We start from the raw sequence: 19,395 nt of genomic DNA, 5'->3' as shown, positions 1-19,395 counted from the left end.
ACCCCTTTAACGCCGTTCATTTCTCCATCCATCTATCTGTCTGTATTGTTATTCACAAAAGCAGTGTGATGGCCGTCATCAAATATCTCTTCTCTATTTTCGTTCCTCTGTACTGAACTGTGCTTTGTCTGACTGACAGCTGGAATTGTCTGCGCTCTGTTCTCTCGCACACCTGTCAGATGTGCAGATGGACCGGCGCTTTGTCGGACAGAATTACCTTTTATCGTGACAGCTGGCGTCTCCTCCAAACACCGGAAATAAGGATGTGTGAAATATTGGTCAGCGCTAACCGCTGAAGAGCCATACAGTGGCTAAACAGGTTCTTTACACGGATGTGGTGCTATATGGTTCTTTAGCCGTTCTACTGTATATAGCAGCACAGTCATCCCAACGAACCGCAGAAGAACCACGAGACTGTGGCACTTATAATCATAGGGGAACCTCTTTGAGTCAATAACCACTTTTAGTGCTTTATAGCACCATGTTTTTTAAGACCCTTGAAAGGAAAGAATCAATGTGCTTGGTGCTAAAGTGTTTTTCTGAAGAAAGGTGGACGGTTGACTGCCTCAAAAGCAAACCTCAATTATTGCAAATTGAAATATTGTTTCTTTCTGGAAATAGATGGCATCCGCATCACACTAACCTCACGCCCCCTTGCCAGAAGAGCACAACGATCGACAGACCGAGGGTGTGTCTAATAAAAAGAATACTTCCTTTACATCTGTAATTCGCGTAACTTAACGCTGGTGGTGGTTAAAGAGAGACCCCCTCATATGACTATAAAGCGCTTTGGGTGTACAGCAATGCACAATAAAGCGCTATATAAATGCCTCATTCATTCATTCATAGCGCTCTCACAGACTTGTTAGCTTTTCCAAACACTTATTGACGTGATATCTGTCAGACATAATCGATATTTAATGTGCACGGTTTTCAAAAATCACGTTACAACACCTTTAATATAGCACATCTGAGAGATTTAATATATCTCCTCTGCCTCAGCTTAAACCACCTCTGTCTACAAATCTTCAAGCCTTGTGCGGGTGTTTTTGTGACACGAAAGGGGAATTGTTTTCTCTCTTGTTTGGGTGAAATGTGCAGAGATTTTGTTTATTTCTGTTTTGCGCAAATACGATTAGCCTGAAGGAAAGCTGTGGTGGGTTTGCTCCCTCCCACCGATGTGGCAGGCACGTTACAGCTGTGACATAAATGAAAAAGCGGATGCTGTGAGATCTCTCTGTTTTATATTACTGCGATTTTAGCATGCTTTTGCCATAAGCAAATAAATGATAGTGGATTTTGTCATTTTGAAAGTGCATACACCTACAAATACCTACACTAATGACCCACCCACCTGTCTGCTACCTACCTAGCCAGCGTTCCTCATGGAAATGGAACAGAAAGCGGGTTAAAATCCATTTTAATATGCCGTCCAGGTACTAGGCAGCTCACTAGGTTTTAGAAGACATCTAATGTGAAGTTATTTTCCCTTTTTAAATCCACGATGGGAAACGTCCTCCTGTGATAATGAAACATGGTGACCTGCAGGGTGCATAAAGCACTCACATTATGCCGCACGCTCACCCACGCTCTCCCTCTGATAAAATCAATTACAGATAGTAAGAGGGTGGAATTGGGGGCGTGGGTGCATGTTGTGCAAATTACAGCTGGTCTGATGTTCGCTGTGGTTTTTGCAAAGACAAGCATCACTATTACTACGTCTCGTATAATATATGAGGTGTATGGTACAAAATGGACAAAGAATAAACTTTTCGGGTGTTTTGAGAAATAAAACTATTTGGCTAAATGGCCTTTTGGGAATGTGGGTTTTATTCAAATATACAAAAACATGCACAGAGACACAAAAAGCTCAGAGGAAATAAAACAAGCATTGGGTTTGAGATTCATGAGTTGAGAAGATTTTGTCGATGGCGAACTGTTTTGAACTCTAACCGTCATTCTCTTGAGAATATATTATATTTATATTATAATATGTATATAAGGACAGGTCTTGCTATTAGCTTGTCATTGGTCAGCTGTGAAAAGGCGCTAGACGTAGGATGTTTTTCAACCTTAATAGACGCAAAAACAAGATGTGGTGGCGTTTCAAAGTGCGCTCAGGACTTTTTTGAAAACACGGATTACTCCATTGGATTATTTACATTTATGCATTTAGCAGACGCTTTTATCCGAAGTGACTTAAATTGCATTATCCTATTAATTTGTTGTGCAATCCCCTGGGATCGAACCCACTACATTAGCGTTGTTAGCGCCACGCTGTTACCACTGAGAAAAAGAAGTCAAATGTGAACATTGCCTTAGATTGGAAAAGTTGACAGTGGTTACTCAGGTTGTGTACATACACTATTCAACTTTGCTGTAGTTTTGCAACTGGTTTGCCAGTAACGTACTGTAGATTGAATTACTTTCCTACTGTTTTCAAACACTTACTTTTGACTTTTGAGATTGAAAATGAGCATGGCGAGACTGGTCTCATTACTGGCATTAGCGCAGCAACACTGCAAAAATGACATTCTAACCATTTCTGTCATAAATATAAAAAAAATATTAAATTACGATAAATTTACATAACAAGAAAAGTTAAAACCTAAGATATTTAGTCTTGTTTCATGAAAGAAATATAAGAAATAAGGGTGTTGAATTTTTTTTTATTTAATATACAGTAAGTTATTGGCAAACCTGCTGCAAAAAACAGCAGTTTACTTTTTGCCAAATGCATAAACATAAATGTATCTTTGCACTATGAATGACACCTCAAATTGTACGGTTGTCAGCCAGTCACCACTTACATCTTTAGAAAATGGTGAAACCTGGATGGTTATAGGTGGTTGGATAACCATGTCAAAGCCCAGCATGCTCATGCATTACGTTCAGCTTTGCCTTGCAAATCCAGTCCACACTCTCCATTTCCTTTTCCTCCAGTGCTTTTGTTTAACATGAGATGCTTTTAAAACAAAACCTTCTCAGATTAAGTTTTATAGTGCATCATTATCATATAGATGCTGAATATCAGGATGTAAGATGTTATAGTGACACGGCTAATGGAATACAGTGATAATTAATGATGGTAAGGCTAATTTTGTAATGTGGGTGTAATATTGAGCTCCTGAAGCACTATCACAATTCTTCTTTGCAAGTACATGTTGTCGTGCTTTTGTATTTGTTGAAGGTTTTGACTAAGCTGCATATATTCAGCTTCCCTAAATCGATAACCTTGAACCCAAGTATCGATCCTGTTTTCATTTCATATATTTTCACTCATTAAATATGAATATTAACAAGAACATCCTGCTTAGAAATGTGGTATCATACTTTGCAACATTTTAATTCATTAATTCATTCATGTGAGAGCAAAGCGCAAACAGAATTCAGCAACATTTGTTAAACTGAGAAAATGTCATTTTAAAAAGGCAGATGTATTTCTGCGCATGCACAGGCTTTCATCAGGGTTAAAAAATAACAATTGTGGTTATTGGAAAAACAGACAAAACTAGGATCTAGCCACCTGTTAAACTAGATTAAACCCACTGACCGAATACACTAAAAGCTTTAAACCTGATGTAGTTTTTCTAATTTGTTCCCCTACTTTTCTACTTAAATGGTGTTTGTCAACCAGTTTGTTCAAATCACTGTGTTAGATTGAATGTTCTTTTATTTTAAGCGTGATGTCCATCACTGTTGCCATGTGAGAGAAAGAAGCAGCAGGGACTCAGCTGTGGTTTAAATTGAGTCAATTTAGACGGATTAATTGTTCCTTAGTCTGACTTTTATCCTACCCAGCCACAGCTATCAACAAGTGTCAGTCATGTGATTCAAAACGAATCAAACATCAGTTAATGAATCGTAAAATATACCAAAACTTTGTTTTAAGGTTTACTGTATTATTTACAAATGGATCAATATTACCATGCCATGAATGAACATTTTGCACATAAATATGTACTAACGGATAGTATGTGCTTGTCATCAGGTCCATGGGGCAGGTGTATGGGCAGCGAGTGCGGTCCGGGTGGGAGCCAGAGTCGTGCGGTGTGGTGCGCTCACGTGGAGGGCTGGACCACCCTTCACACCAACTGCCCTCAGTCATCACGGCCGGCAAACCAGCAGAGCTGCTTTCGCGTCTGTGACTGGCACAAGGATCTGTACGACTGGCAGCTGGGTTCATGGAACCAGTGCATTCCCATATCTTTGCGGACAGGTGCCGGACGTGCTGGCTTATGTTTGCAAGGTGAAGAGGGCATCCAAACACGGGAGGTAATCTGTGCACTCAAGGCAGACGAGTCGCCGGCCCACGATTCCATCTGCGAGTACTTTGAACCCAAACCCAGACAGGAACAAGCCTGTCTCATCCCCTGCCCTCAGGACTGCGTGGTAACCGAGTTTACCCCATGGACCACCTGCTCCAAGACTTGCGGGCTGGGTCTGCAAAACCGTGTGCGATCTGTCTTGGCGCCACCTCTTTTCGGCGGTCTTCCCTGCTCCAATCTGACGGAATTCCAGACGTGTGTTCCCAGAGCCTGCGAGGGCAGAGAGACGGTGTTCAGTCTGAGAGTGGGTGGATGGAGCGAGTGCAAACTGCCCCCGCAACCTCCGGTGCCACCGACCGCATTCTCCCCTGCTCCCCCACGTGCCATACGCCAGGCACGACGGCGTAAAGGCAAAGCAAAGAAAGGAAACAGAGACCCAGAGATGCGTGAACTTATCAAGAACAAGAGAAACCGCAACAGGTTGAACCGACCAGATGGCGATCTCTGGAATATCGAAGTCGGCTATCAGTTTCGACAGGTAGTTTGCGTCCATCGCAATGGCAGCACGGTATCACTCAGGTGAGTTGATTTTTTAACATCAAAACTTAAAGTCCCTGTGAACCGGAAGTTGCTATCTTTTATACTTCTGTAATCTGACGCATTTCCGAGTGAAAAGGAATTTCAAAGGAAGAAATTGTGGGCGTGGCTTGTGTTTTTTACTGCAAATTGATTGGATGTGTAAAAGACAGATGTTGCAGCAGACTGACAGTTGAAGAGGAGGATTTAACAGATGCTCCGGTCAATCTGTCTAATTTACGTCATTTGAGATGGATAGTCATTTTAGGCCGGAAGTGCATTTTTAACTGAAGATTATGATGGTACATGAATTTTAGAAAGAAAATGAGACGATTGATAGGCTATTTACTATAAACGCTGCAATATTTCATGAAAAAAATAAGAATTGTCATTTTTTATTTCAATGGGACTTTAAAATTGATGCCACTTTTGCTGTTTCAATGAAACAAAGTCAAATTCTAATTATTTTCTTATTATTTATAAATGGAAAAAATCATGTTAAAATGTTTAATACTATGGCATCCTTGACAGTCCTCATTAAGCATATTTAATTCAATTGGATGGTAAAAATAAAGTTTTAAAGCTGCAATCAATATCGTTTGCACCTCTGTTCTAAACTCTGTTTGAAACATAAATGTATTCTTTGTTTTTACGCTGAAGTCAAATGATTTGAAATAATTGTCTTGTGAAGTTGTATCTCAACTTTTAAATCTTTATTATAAACTTGGTGTTGTTAATTGATCTAAGGTAATTCATTTGATTTCTACATTTGCTAAACAACCGTTTTAAATTCTAAGTAAAATCCTACAATATTTATATTAAAAACCAACCTGATCTCATGGAAATTCATGTACGATTACTAGAAAAAGCAATACTGAAGCTCCACCCGTAACCCCGCCCCTAGCGTTACTGTTGCAACAGAAAATCGTACCGCAAGTTAGATCGTACGAATTAACCCAAAATGGCTACCTCATAAAATAGTCACGTTTTTGCCGTAAGATTGTGTTAGACAAACTAACCAGACAAAAACATTTGGCTTGTTTTACGCCCATGTTGACTCAAATATGAATTTTCTGGGTTAATTTACTCCATAGTTGGGTTTGTCCCTTTTTGGCCCAATGCTGGATTGTAAGTGACAGTTTAATGGATTGCAGCTTTAAATATTAAACTAAAAAATGTTTTTCCGGTTGTTTTACTGTTGGTTTGCTTATAGAAGTAAAAACCAGTATGATCCCGTTCTAATCAATTATGCTGGTTGTTTGTCAAACGGATGGACAAGCAATGCCGAGATGGTTAAGCTGACCTGTACGGGATTTCTGGTGAAGCTGGTAAACAAAAGAAATGCGCTGTGCTTATACGTTCTCTCTCAGTCCATAGCACATCCATTAATATTAAGCTGAACAAGACGGGTCATGTCTCTGATGATGTATATGTTGAAGCACTGAAAGTTCTCTCGCTAATAGCAGTTAAATGAGTCTTAAAACTTTGGGGATTCCAGCATTTCCACACTCTGTCAGTGGTTGACAGTAAGAAATGAAGTGTACGTGACTAGTCTGGGTCTTTGCTGTCAAACACTCCCACGCTCGATGACTATTTTCAACTGTAGAGATGACAACTGTATATTCCCTGGCAGCAGATATACTGACACGGCAGGAGTTTATGCCAGAACTTTCCACACAATATGAAACCAGTTTTGTAATTGCAGTAGTCTTATTTATCTCAAACAGTCAGCGTCTGGCTTCTGTCTTTGTTAAAAAGAAAGAGAAAAGATTTAAAAAATGAGCAAAATTGTGCTATACCTAGGTAAATTAATGTTAATTTTATTTACTCTATTTATGTGTCGCTGTATGATGAACCGAGCACAGGCTGTAGTTAGGATTTCATATTGAAATGAATTTGCAGAAATAATTCGCATTCCCCTGGGAGCATAAATATGAATCTCTGACGTATTTATCTGCGCCTTATAGTTGTCAGTACAATAAACCTGATAGTATTTAGCGTCATATCTTTTAAGTTCACCCAAAAATGAAATTTGGCTTATGTCATTTCAAACCTGTATGGCTTTGATTCTTCTGCAAAACACAAAAGAAGATATCCTGAAGAATATTGGTAACTGAACAACAATGCAAATTATTGGGGCCACCTTTGTTTGTTTGCCAACATTTAGAAAATAAATATCTTATTTTGTGTTCTGCAGAAGAAAGACGAGTGGGTGAGTAAATGATGAATTCATTTTTATGGTTTATTAGAACTATCCCTTTAAAGACATATCAAGAGTTTGCCGTTGGTGTGTGTGTGGCTTCATGGAAGCACTCCAGCGGTCGATGAAGAACAGCATTGTTTCCTTAAGAATATAATAATGTCATTCAGGATTTGATGAACTTCTTCATAATGCATACGCTGCAGCAAATTGTCCTGAATTTCCACAAATATCATTATTCTTACATGAAACCTGCAAACATTACTCTCATTTTAATGGAAATGAATGTGTCCTCATTCCATCAGAAAGTTAAAACAATCGCTCATCTAAAATACATAAAAACTGTGTATACTGTATACAAACAGTGTTCGTGATACAGCCATTACAAAACTTCAAGTAAAACAGCTTGTTGTGAGGCTCCGCGGTATATTTAATGTTCACAATATTATGTTTACTATGATTTTGTCGCGCATATAAAATTCAAGCAACTTTACGAATAGTTATTTTTAGTTTTAATGCACTCTTTAATAAGCCATTGCATATCTTAAAGACTAAAACAAGACTTTCATAAATGTTTTATTAAAATGTAAATCAAATATTGCTGTTTGTTATATGTTGCGTATATACAGTATACTGTACCGTGGGTTCAGCGTTTTTATGTATTTTTGTGTAAAAACAGGTCTTGATATGGATACCGTATCAAAATGAGATAACTCTAAAATCATGTTTTTATTGTGTTATCTTAGTTTGGAAACAAACTCTTCATATATTATGATTTCACTTTTTTAGTTCCTGTTTTTAAAGTAATTTGTTTTCTTTAATAAAAATAAATTATTTGTTGAGATTTATATTATGTACTGTCAAATATGCGTATCTTAAAAAATGGTAGACTTTGCCCAGCAATTTGCAGGTGCATGTTTAGTCACAATTTGACACAGCAACAGACTTCTACCATCTATTTCTGCCTGGGTTATGCCTCACAACCAATGATTGTGCTCTAAGACCTTCCAGTATAATGGTACAATATGGCATCATAGCGTTGGCAGATTTTTAAGAGACATCTTAATCTAGATCGAAAGTGGGCGGAAACAGTGGCGGCTCTGAAGTTTATGTGTTTAAGGGTCTACGCTGCCCTGAGGTGCGTTTGGCAGCCGCGGCACCTAAATGGAAGGTTGCTAAATGAAGCCGGCCTGAGCGGGAAACAGCCTGTAATTTCCTCTAATGGCTCATCAGCCGCGATGCCTGCGGAGAAAATAACCGATAAAAGTTTCCATTTGTGCTGCAGTTACTGAACACCGAAACAATTAGAAAAGCGCTTGTTCATTGTGACTGCAAATTGAGTTTAACTCACACAAACATGTTATTAAAGTGTTTAAAGATAAACATACTTTGGCGGTACCATGGTACAGTTGCTGCTTAAGTTTGTAATATTAATACTAAAATATGCTTTCGATGTGTGCCGTGTCTCATCTGTATCAGCCAGTGTCCCCACTGGAGCCTTCCGGAAACATATCAGTCCTGCATGATGCCCAAAGACTGTGCCGTCAGTGAATGGGGCCTGTGGGGCAACTGCTCCAAGACCTGCACCGACCCCAGCGTTTCAAAGGGCACACGCTCTCGCAGCAGACAGGCGACGCAGCTTCCGGTTGGAGGGGGGGCGGAGTGCCCCCAGATAGAGGAACGTCAAGCCTGTGAGCCCGAGGGACCCCGGGTGCCACCCTGTGCCACGTAAGTACCATGAGGTTTTACAAACGCTAAAATACGGGCAAATATTCGCCAGGAAATGACTTGAATACTGTATATATACATATACAGAGCTATTTTGGGAAGTTGATCATCAAAGTTTTATTTCAAGCATTAATTTTATTGTGATTTCAATTTGTACAGGGTCTTATTCAGTCCGTTTTAAAGATATCACATTTTGACTGAATGACTGTAATGCTTTACATTGTGTGCATGATTTTATGTAGAATACAGTTAATCACCCAAAATGACTAGCTGGGTTTTCACAGCCAGGGAATACTACATATAACGTAACCTCAATCTTAAACGTCTGCAATTTCTGTTTTGTAATATCATTTTATGCATGCAACTTTTAATAGCTTGAATTAATTGAGAAAGTATGCAGAATGATACAGATTTAAGAAATCATTTGTCGCAAGATTTTTTTAAATCATCTAGTGGCAAGGTTGCTGAATTTTGACAAAAAACTTTAACTGGACATAAGCTCTCAAAACTTTCATGTACATGCATGTAAATGTTAACAAAGTGTTCCTGGTGTTCAGGGGCGTGAAACTTGTGTGCATCAAATACATAATAGCTTTTTTATGGCAGTAAGATTGTGTAGATGTCTTCTTGCACATACAAGTCAAACGATGCTCTCAGATACTGCAAAGAAAACAAGTTCATATTCACTTTTAAGCAATACAACTGTATCTGTACGTGTATTAAGGACAAGTAAAAAAAAGTGACATGTTCACCTCTTTTCTTTCATGTCTTGTCATGCTGTCAGTCTTTCACATTGGTGTTGGATGACTTTGTCACTCCTGAGGTTTGATTTTGTTGAAATTCAACAGACACCGGACTGAAATGGCCACAATACATCTAGAATTTATGATTTCTGAGAAGATCACAGTTTTTGTGGATTGTTAGAAAATGCCAGTTATTTTGTAGTCTTTAGGCATGCACAAAGCCTAACTTCATCAATAACAGTCACACTAATGTTCTTTTGCCATGAATCATAAAATAACAGTCACACTATTGTTCTTTTGCCATAAATCATAAACTCTTGAAATTATATTACCTACCCATAGCTGTTTTGTGAACTAAAAGCCCATTTATACTCATTTGATGGTCGATAGGAGGTTAATTTTGAAAACTGTATTGTATACAGGATGTATTTTCTTATGTAGACATACCAGTCAGCATCAGTTTTATTTTGGTGTCAAACTATTTCATTTTCATGGTTTTGTATCTTTTGGGATTGTATTGAGTTGATGGAGTTATGGTATTGTCATATCTTCCCAACAATTTCATGTAATCTTGTCATACGGCAATATGTGTCAACAAAGAGATAAATGTTGTTGCTCTGAGGTTCAGGGGATTCAGTGGAGCTTTCATGTTTCAACTTGATCTCAGATATTTATTTTATATTTGCCTTGGAGAAATAAATGTGACTATGATTGATATAGAGACAAAGCTATTACGGGGTTAAATGTATACAGATAGCATCTGAACGAAAGGTTTGAGCTTGGATGTTGGACTGGAAGTAAAAATGCGTACGCTTTTTGGCAGCATCATCCTACAAATGGCCTACTTTAAATATCTGCGTATTAAGATGGGATAGCAGAAGTTAAAGTGTTTTAACTTGGAGAATCTGGCACGTGTCACTTTTAATCTTATTTGCTCCTCGTTTAATCTCATTGCTGTTTTAGAGAAACAGTTGAGATTATTCTTTCCTGCGGGCATGTGCATAAAAACTGGCACTCTGAAACAGAAGTGGCTTCTCAGCATGTTGAAACTGAGTTCTTTCTGCTCCGATCGTGGAAAAGTGCCCGTGCGGATCAGTAAGGCCCGCCGGGAGGCGGTTGACCTGTGAGAGCGATGAAGGCTGTGAGAGTCAGCGCTCACAGAACAAGAGCATATGGAGGCAGAGAGAAACGGATCGGGCCGGTCTGTGGTCCAGAGCCAAGAGGGGATGCACAAATGGAAGCGATCTTAGCAGCTCTGTCAACCAGCTCTAATCTTATTCTCTCACAGATGGCACGTACTGGCACCGAGTCATAGGACACGCAATTCTTTCTGAGCCACCCACAAGCTACAAACAGAGAAGAAAAATGATAGTTAGATGTAAAAAAAATCTCGACTTTCTGAAGTACTGCAGAACACATAAGAAGATATTTTGACTTTCATTATATGGGCACAAAACCACTGAGACACTTATCAAAATAGATAGATTTTGGGGGGTTACCACAAAGATATATAAACAGTACAGGCGTTAAACAGCATGGGGTGAATACATTGTCAAGATCTTTAATGATGGGTGAACTTTCTCTTTAAAGACTTTGCAGATTTGGGACCACTATCGGTGCGTTCATTTCTAGCAGTCAAGAGAAATGTTATGTTTCAAAAAACAAGAATGTATTGAGACTTGCTTCTCACAAATGATCCCTATCTCTGTGTTCACTAAAGTTTCATAAGTCGATCTGAAGAAATGTCAGAGGTTTTTGTAAAAACATCTTGGTCAAAGTCGACAATTCAGTGAAAAGAGTTTGAGCAATATGTCAGCTTTAAGATTTAGATAAACAGTCGGTTTTGAGAGTTTTTGGAAAAGCTAACAATGCTTTTATGTTGAAATAACAGCTCATTTTAAGGGTTATTTGTTACTTTCATGTAAACTTGTCTTTGGCCTTCGTAGAGAGGCTTTAACAGCAGACAAACACAAACACTGTTTCGAGATTTCCGATATTTGATGGTAAATCCAAAGGGACAAATACTTCAATGACAATGAAATTGCGTCTTGTTCTCATTACGCTACGGTGGTAAACAGCTGCCTGGTGTTTTTACAGTACACAAGTTTTTTTTTTCTTTTCATCTATTCATAGTTTTAAAGCCCTTAGTTTATCATGAGCGATGTACAAACTCGTGCAACACGACAGTGACAAATAATGCAAATACACTGATGTCGTCCTTTAAAAATTATGAAGATTTATTGCAGTGTGTTTGCACCAAAGAAAATTTAAGAATGTAATTGTTTTATTTTTTCCCACACGAATTGCAGTTATGCCTGGCGGACCACAGAATGGAGCGAGTGTCGTGTTGATGCGCTGCTCGGTCAGCAGGACCGGCGACGGGTCAATCAGACTGGCCTGTGCGGTGGAGGCGTTCAGAACAGAGAGGTCTACTGCGTCCAGGCCAAAGCTGAACTACTCAACTACATCAATAACAATAAAGACAAACAAGGTAAAGCGCTACAGTACATTTACCAGTGGCAATGTCATTTGTATTGATTGACAACGAGAGACGTCAGAATGACACGGGCGGTCTTGGATAACTATGATAAATGGGTTGCAACAGCTTCCAGAAAGTAATTAGTCAAATTATTAAGCAAATTTTATTAAGAAAATGTATTAGTTATATTTATTTACAGTTCTTTTATTATAGGTCCAATCGTTCATGGATGTGGCTTGGGTTTAAACCTGCAACCTTTTGATTTCTTACAAGTTTAGCATTTTTTTTCATATTGATGTAAATGAAGGTTATTATTGTTTTTGGTATCATTTAGTGTAGATTGAAAATATTTTGTGCTTTCACTTTTGCCACGTATTTTCATAGATTATTAGTTTAAAACAAGAGCATCAGGTTTTTTTAAATTTCAGATAATTTAATGTTACATTTATTATCAATATAGAAATTACATTCAACAATTAAATCATGTTTGTTTATTTTAATTATATTTAAATAAATAAAAAAAATCTTTAGTTTAGCTGTTCTAAATGAAATTATTTTATTTGAACTCATTTTAATTTAGTAACTTTGAAACTGAGGAAACGTTCTCATTCTGTAATAAAAAGTAGCCTACGTGTACCATCCATCTTTCCTAAATCTTTCTATCCAGTGTGACACCCGCCCACTTGCAAAGATTTATTGTTATATTTATTGTCAATATTAAAATAAATGTTATATAATATCTCACTTTTAATAATTAAATTAAATCTTATATTATTATTTTATAAACATTTTATTGATATATAAATGTTTATTTTAAATCCTTACCTGTAATACGTAGTTACATTGGATTTTTTTCACAATATAAGGCACAGAATTAACATGTTTGTACTATTTATCATTCATAACTCAAAAAGTGCTACCCACCCGCATCCAAATCTCTTACTGTATACATAGCATCAGCATTTCTGGCGCGCTCCACATGCACAAACATTATTGCTCCATTAGCGGTCCACCCATCTTCAAGGCAAACACCTTTTTTTCCTCCCGCTGTTCTGCGTCCTCTTTTGACTCTCGGAACCGTATCGTCTGCACATTGAGACTTATCATAACGCACATGTCCCTGCGCATTAGAGCAGATGAGCGCTGAGCGTTTTAGCTCTAGTTATATATAAGAAGAACTTCTATTAAAAGGGCCACTGGTGGAGCTGCGTATGTTAGAAATCTGTTTCCTTATCAGCGTGGTGCAGGAAGTGTTTCGCTTCACCGGGGGGAGGCGGGGTATCTACTCCACTGACAGCAGATACATGAACACAGAAAGTTCAAGGGAAAATGTGCTTTAGCTGTAGCGCGCTGCTGGAGATGTGATGCTCTCACCCGGGAGGGAGGGTTTCAGCTTTAAGATTCTTTGATGTGATCAAACCATCTTAAGATCTATCTGGATGTGATGCTCATTAAAATTTTCCATTAAAAACACAGCACTGCACCAGTACCGGGAACAGAATGCTATTTCCCATCGATTACCAGAGATAATCTCTTAAAAATCTCTTAACATTTTTGAAAAGGATGTTACAGCCTTAATGACTCCATATGATCTCATAGGAGAACGTCTTAGAGTTCCTATGGGGTCATATGGAGAAGACTTTTTAACATCAATCTGATGATAAAATATCTGTATATGACTTTAAATGTGCTTCAGAGAACCCAGGAGGGCATCACTTTACTTTGAGACGTAAAACTAACACTTAAATCTTTTAAAGCATCAAGTTGCAGGAACTGTATAATCTCCGAAGAATCATATTGGAAACCCAAGATACGGCAAAAGCGGATATTGATGAGAAGAGACAATTTAGTTAAAGCTATAGGAACCTTCATTTTTTTAATGTTTGAGATCTGAGCTTGTTTTAAAGCCGAACAGGTTATATACACCGTAGATCACATTCATCGTGTTCAAGCTTGAATAGGCTTTTCTAGAGTCTGTAGTTAAGGTGTTTGTGGTTTTGTAGTGCACTAGTGTTGTAGTGATAGTTTGCTAGAGTTTGGTATTTGTGTGTTTTGTAGATGGCCAGTCTGGAAACGGTCAGACGCCTAGTGCCCCTCCCCTCCTGTCCATCAGTTTTGAGATCTCAGGTAAGAGCTTTGACCTCTCGTGACCTTTGTGGGACATTTGAAATGCATTTAATTTACTACATATACCAGATCAGATGAATGTATATATATACGTATAAATATAAACATGTATAAATATATGTATATATTTATTTATATATATATATATATATATATCTGTCTCGCATGTGCACAGACAGATTCCAAAATACTGAAGCTCCTAAAGGCTCAGACTTGCTTAATAAAAGTAGGTTTGTGACAAAAGTGTAATATTTTGAGCCTATTTTGCGAAGCTAAAAACAAAACATGCTCACCCGGGTTTATATTCATATCAGTGCGGCAATAACTTTCTTATTGGTTCTTACGTGTGTCATGAAGAAATATCATATCAGTATGACAACTACAGTCGTGTACAGACAACATGAGTCGTGCAAAGGTATTGACGTTTCGCCATATTTTAATTGAACTCTTACATGTTTGTTTTGGTTTTAATTTTCCTTAATAAAACCCAAATATTTGGTTTTCTTTCCCAAACATTACACTTCAGAATAGATTTGTTAACTACTGGATGAACCAAAACCAAGAAAAACAACATCATTTGTATTACTTTTATGATGAATGTTTGTATTTTTGGAGTTTCAACATTTTGGGACCTGTATGTACATAAAGTGACAGATATTTTTGTATAAAGGTTTGTGTTAGGCTGAAGAAAAGACATTAACATTTGGGATGGCCAGAGAGTGAGTGAATATTGAGATTTTGGGTTATTTTCTCGCATCTTTGTGCAGCACAACACACGTACAGTAATGTTTTTACAGTATTGAAGCCTAGGAAACAAATATGCAGAGACATTTCATCGTTTTAAAATGATTTTGAACTCATATTTGTGTTAGTCAGCAGCGTTCCACAGATGTGGTTCGGTGACATATTAAAAAATCATGAAATATTCCTTTTAAAATACCTATTTTTCTTTTATGTCGTTGCTGGCACATTTGCTTTGATCAAACCGCGGCGCCTGAGGCGTGTTTACATATTTTGTTTTCTTTGCCTCAGAGTTTTTCTGTAACCGCGTGTGTCCATGGAGAGCTCATTACAACTGTATAGTGATGCAACAATCTGTGTTTTAGTCGTCGGCGTTCTCCTTTGGGCAGCAGGTAGCTGACAGAGATTGATCGGTAATGGCGGTCCCTATGACAGCTCCCTACTGTACGCCTCTTCTCAAATGAAATAGAAAAGCATTTCATATGTATTTGTAAGTGCAGTTGCAAATAGCTTGTGGCCTTTTTAAACAAGATGCACCTGCTTGGGTTTCTCATCTTGTATCTTTTACAATAGGATGTGCTGTACGTGTCTGAGAAAAAACACAAAAAAAGGGTTTAATAAAGACGTATAGATTGATTTTGTTGAGAAAAGGTGACGCACAGTATGTCCACACAAGGTGTTCTGTGTGAAAGCCAGTTCAGGAAATGGATTTCAATGCCAAATTGATACATTATAACTTGTTTGAAGTGTGGAAAATGGTTCATATGTAGCACTACAATGTCAAAGAACAATCTGTGTTTTCAAGTCATTTCAGCTTACTATTTGTGATAAGTTGCTGTAACTTATACAAAAGTGAAATTGCTGGACTTACTGTGTATACCATAAAAAACTTGAATATAAAAAGGTGAAAAAGCCTATTTAAACTTTTGTATAAAAAGCAGCCAAGATTTAATAGTTAAATACAATAGTCTTTGAAATTAACCTGACGTTGTTAAAAGAGTTTCATTGACATTTAGGAATGTTTAAAGCTGATGTCTGAACCTTTGTGGGTTCATTTGTTTTGTTGTTATCAATCAAGTATCTAAACGTCAGTGTCAAGAACGGCCTCCTTACCTTAAACCAAATCACAAGCTTATAACCTTATACATATTTGATCTAACTATACTTTATATTTTAGTTTATATTGTTTTTTATTGGTTTATGTACATTATTTATGTATTTATTATAATTAAATCAATCTTACATAATTGAGTCTAAATACTTATTTTATTTTTAATTAGTTTATGTCAATTATTTATTTATTATATTTAAATCAATCTTATATCATTTAGTCTAAATACTTATTTTATTTTTAATTAGTTTATGTCAATTATTTATTTATTATAATTAAATCAATCTTATATCATTTAGTCTAACTTCTTATTTATTTGATTTTTAATTAGTTTATGTACATGATTGATTTATTATATTTAAATCAATCTTATATCATTTAGTCTAACTACTTATTTATTTTATGTTTAATTAGTTTATTTACTGTTTATTATTTATTTATCATATTTAAATCAAGCTATAACATTTTATCTAACTACTTTTTTAATTATTTATTATTGCATGCACATTATTTATTTATTGATTATATTTACTATGAAGTCCAAACTGTTTTAGTGATGATTGAAATTTGTTGTAGCACAAGTGCAGATCATCACGTGAATAGTCAGGTATCTGACAAAGGACATTAATGGCACAGATGGATCCATTAGGGCCATTTTTTTTACAGTTTAATTTTTCTGCGTGTTTTCTTTTCTTGTAATATATTTCTCCACACAAAAGTACTGAAGTATGCTATAGTATTTACTATGACTAGATGTGAAGTTAAGTATAAGGTAATCTGCAATTTTATGTGTTAAACATGTGTGTCGATATACAGCAGAGAACCTGCTTGAGAACCATCATTCTCTGGCTTGAATTGAGTGAGTTTCAATGCGTTTATTCGATCCAGCACAAACCGCAGACTTTCATTAGACAGGACGCTTGCGTGCCAGGTCTGGACCATCTGGCACGTAAACAAGGAGAACTTGTGCGGTGTTATTGCAACTTAAATGACAGTACATAACAGTGAAAACCTCCACTCTGTTCATTATAGAAGCTGCAGTGCAGTAGCAGTTACGAGGTGGGCTGTCATTCTCAACACCTGTCTTCTTGAGAAGAGCGTTATTCCATCAATTATTTTCTGAAGGTCTGCAGGAGTGTCAGTCTTCAGGGACTCAGAGTTTTGAATGGGTGTACGAGGGGAGACAGTTAGTTGTAGATATCTCCAGAGAGCAGAACTCTCTCCACACGTCGGCACGCCAGCGCTCTACTGGAGGAATTTAGCTCGCTTTGATGTAAAACGGCAGTCGTGTCACTCGTCAGCTTCTCACACTGGAAATCTTATTGCACCTTAATGCAGCAATGTTGTGTTTTTGAGATTGAATATTGTAGTTTCAATGGACGACCTACAATCTTATGACTGGACGTACACAGAATCTGCAAACCTTTTAGTTTTTAAAAGGATCGTTCACTAAAAAAGGCAGTCCGTCCATTAGTTATTCATTTGTCTTGTCGTTCCAAACCTGAATGACTTTCTTTCATCTGCAGAACACATAAGAAGATATTTTGAAGAAATATCTTGACTTCCATTGCATGGACACAAGACCTCTCAAAATATCTCCTTTTGTATTCTACAGATGAAAAAGTCATGGGTGAATAAATAATGTCTGAATGTTTATTTCTGCTTGAACTATCCCTTTAAATATGGTAAAACATTACATTCTTTGCAGCATTAGGTAAGACATGAAAATGATCTAGCAAATGAACATGAGACATCACAGAAGGAACTTTAAATGGTGGATTTCTTTCCTTTGGAGCCTGATCCATGTGGGCCCGTTCCTGGTTCCGTTTACCTCCTGTTTTTCTCCGGGAACAGACACAGATTCTTTGGAGCGTGTTTAATGCCTCTATTTGTCGTCTCCTGCAGTGTATATCTAATTGTTCGCCATGTGTCCTCCCCACGTGGGTGCATTGTTGCAGTTGGATGTTTTAATGCGCGTGTTTGCATTATAGCATCACAACCCATGGACAGCCGCTTGTGCACTGGATCCACTCCAAGCACCACGCAGATGTGCCACATCCCGTGTCCTGTGGAGTGTGAGCTGTCGCCGTGGGGCGCCTGGGGGCCCTGCACCTTTGAGAATTGTGATGAACGGGTCATAAAGAAAGGTAAACATGGCTGTAACCATCTTCTATACTGGAACACTATACTTTTGTCAAAATTCACATTTTGCTTAATGTGGTGTTGCATCGCCGAAGCAATGACGCAACAAAAGGTCCAACCGTTTACAGGTTTATGTCTTTGGCTTTTTTCCTGTTTTGTTTGTTTTTCAGGATTCAAGTTTAGGCGGCGAAACATTACTAATAACCCCACGGGTGGCGAGGGGAGCTGTCCGCACCTGGTGGAGGCCGTCCCGTGTGAAGATCCCAGCTGTTTTACCTGGCAGCTGGTCAAACTGGAGGAGTGTGTTCCTGAAGATGATATGGATTGTGGAGAGGGAACCCAGAATCCACAGGTCCGCTGCATCAACAAAGAGGGTAACAAGTCACAATACGTACCATTTATAAGCTGCTTTATAAAAAATAATGAGGTTTAAAAGACACAAAGACTTGAAGGATCTTTATGTGGCAAAATATCACTGTAGCGAGGTAGGCAGGACAAGAGCCGGGATGCTAAACCGTGATACGGAGGATTGAGGACGAGCGACCGGACCGTCAGTGAGAGAGGACCAGGCCTGAATTTTGTGTTCCACAATCTCCTCCGTGATGCGAGACACAGCTGACCTCGCTTCGAGACTCTCGTCCCGCTACCTCGATACAATCACTTTCCCACTTATTCTCCCTCACGGTTCCCTTTCGGTGGAATAAACTTCCAAATTCAATCCAGTCTGCCACATCGCTCACACTCTTTAAGAAACAACTACAAAATATTTTTATGAATACTTGACAGGAACATGCTAAATGCTCAATTCTTAGCCTTTTTAAAGATATATCGTTTCTTTGTTTCCTCGATTTTGCCTCGCTTTGAACCAAAAGGGACTGATAAAGCCTAAATATGAATGTAAATGTTAATGCTGCCGGAGGTGTCATATGCATTTACATGAAACTAACAGTTACATCATTTTATGGGTTTAATGTTTAAATGATAAAATATTGAAAAATATTGATTTTTAATGAATTATTTTAGAGTTGCACAATGTTTTGAGTTTAATGTTTAAATGATAAAATATTTATTATAGAAAGAAATAAGGTTTTGAGTAGAATGTTTAAACCATAAAATAATCAATATAGAAACATGATATAAAACAAATGATATTCAAGTTGCAAAATGTTTGCAAAGATTTGTATAAATGAAAAGAAATATACAATTTAGAATGATCTGAAGTTTTGATTGTTGTACTTAAATCATGAAATGTATGTTCTTGCATAACAATATAGTTTTTG

At 37.5% G+C, this 19,395-nt stretch overlaps 1 protein-coding gene across 1 annotated transcript in view; it reads left to right on the top strand.

Moving 5' to 3' along the window:
- The window catches only part of thsd7ab (thrombospondin, type I, domain containing 7Ab), a gene marked incomplete at its 3' end in the record, with an annotated part of 85,012 nt that overhangs the window by 31,674 nt on the left and 33,943 nt on the right, over positions 1-19,395 (top strand). The window contains exons 2-7 of the mRNA XM_079469427.1: positions 3,992-4,847; positions 8,524-8,772; positions 11,825-12,006; positions 14,053-14,121; positions 17,965-18,120; positions 18,286-18,489. Of these exons, the coding sequence (XP_079325553.1) occupies positions 3,992-4,847; positions 8,524-8,772; positions 11,825-12,006; positions 14,053-14,121; positions 17,965-18,120; positions 18,286-18,489 (1,716 nt within the window). The remainder of the gene's footprint in view (positions 1-3,991; positions 4,848-8,523; positions 8,773-11,824; positions 12,007-14,052; positions 14,122-17,964; positions 18,121-18,285; positions 18,490-19,395) is intronic.

The sequence above is a fragment of the Barbatula barbatula genome (assembly GCF_947034865.1).
Source record: "Barbatula barbatula genome assembly, chromosome: 12".
Lineage (NCBI taxonomy): Eukaryota > Metazoa > Chordata > Actinopteri > Cypriniformes > Nemacheilidae > Barbatula > Barbatula barbatula.
The sequence above is the reverse complement of the archived record's forward strand: the minus strand, read 5'-3'. Positions and strand labels throughout refer to the sequence as shown.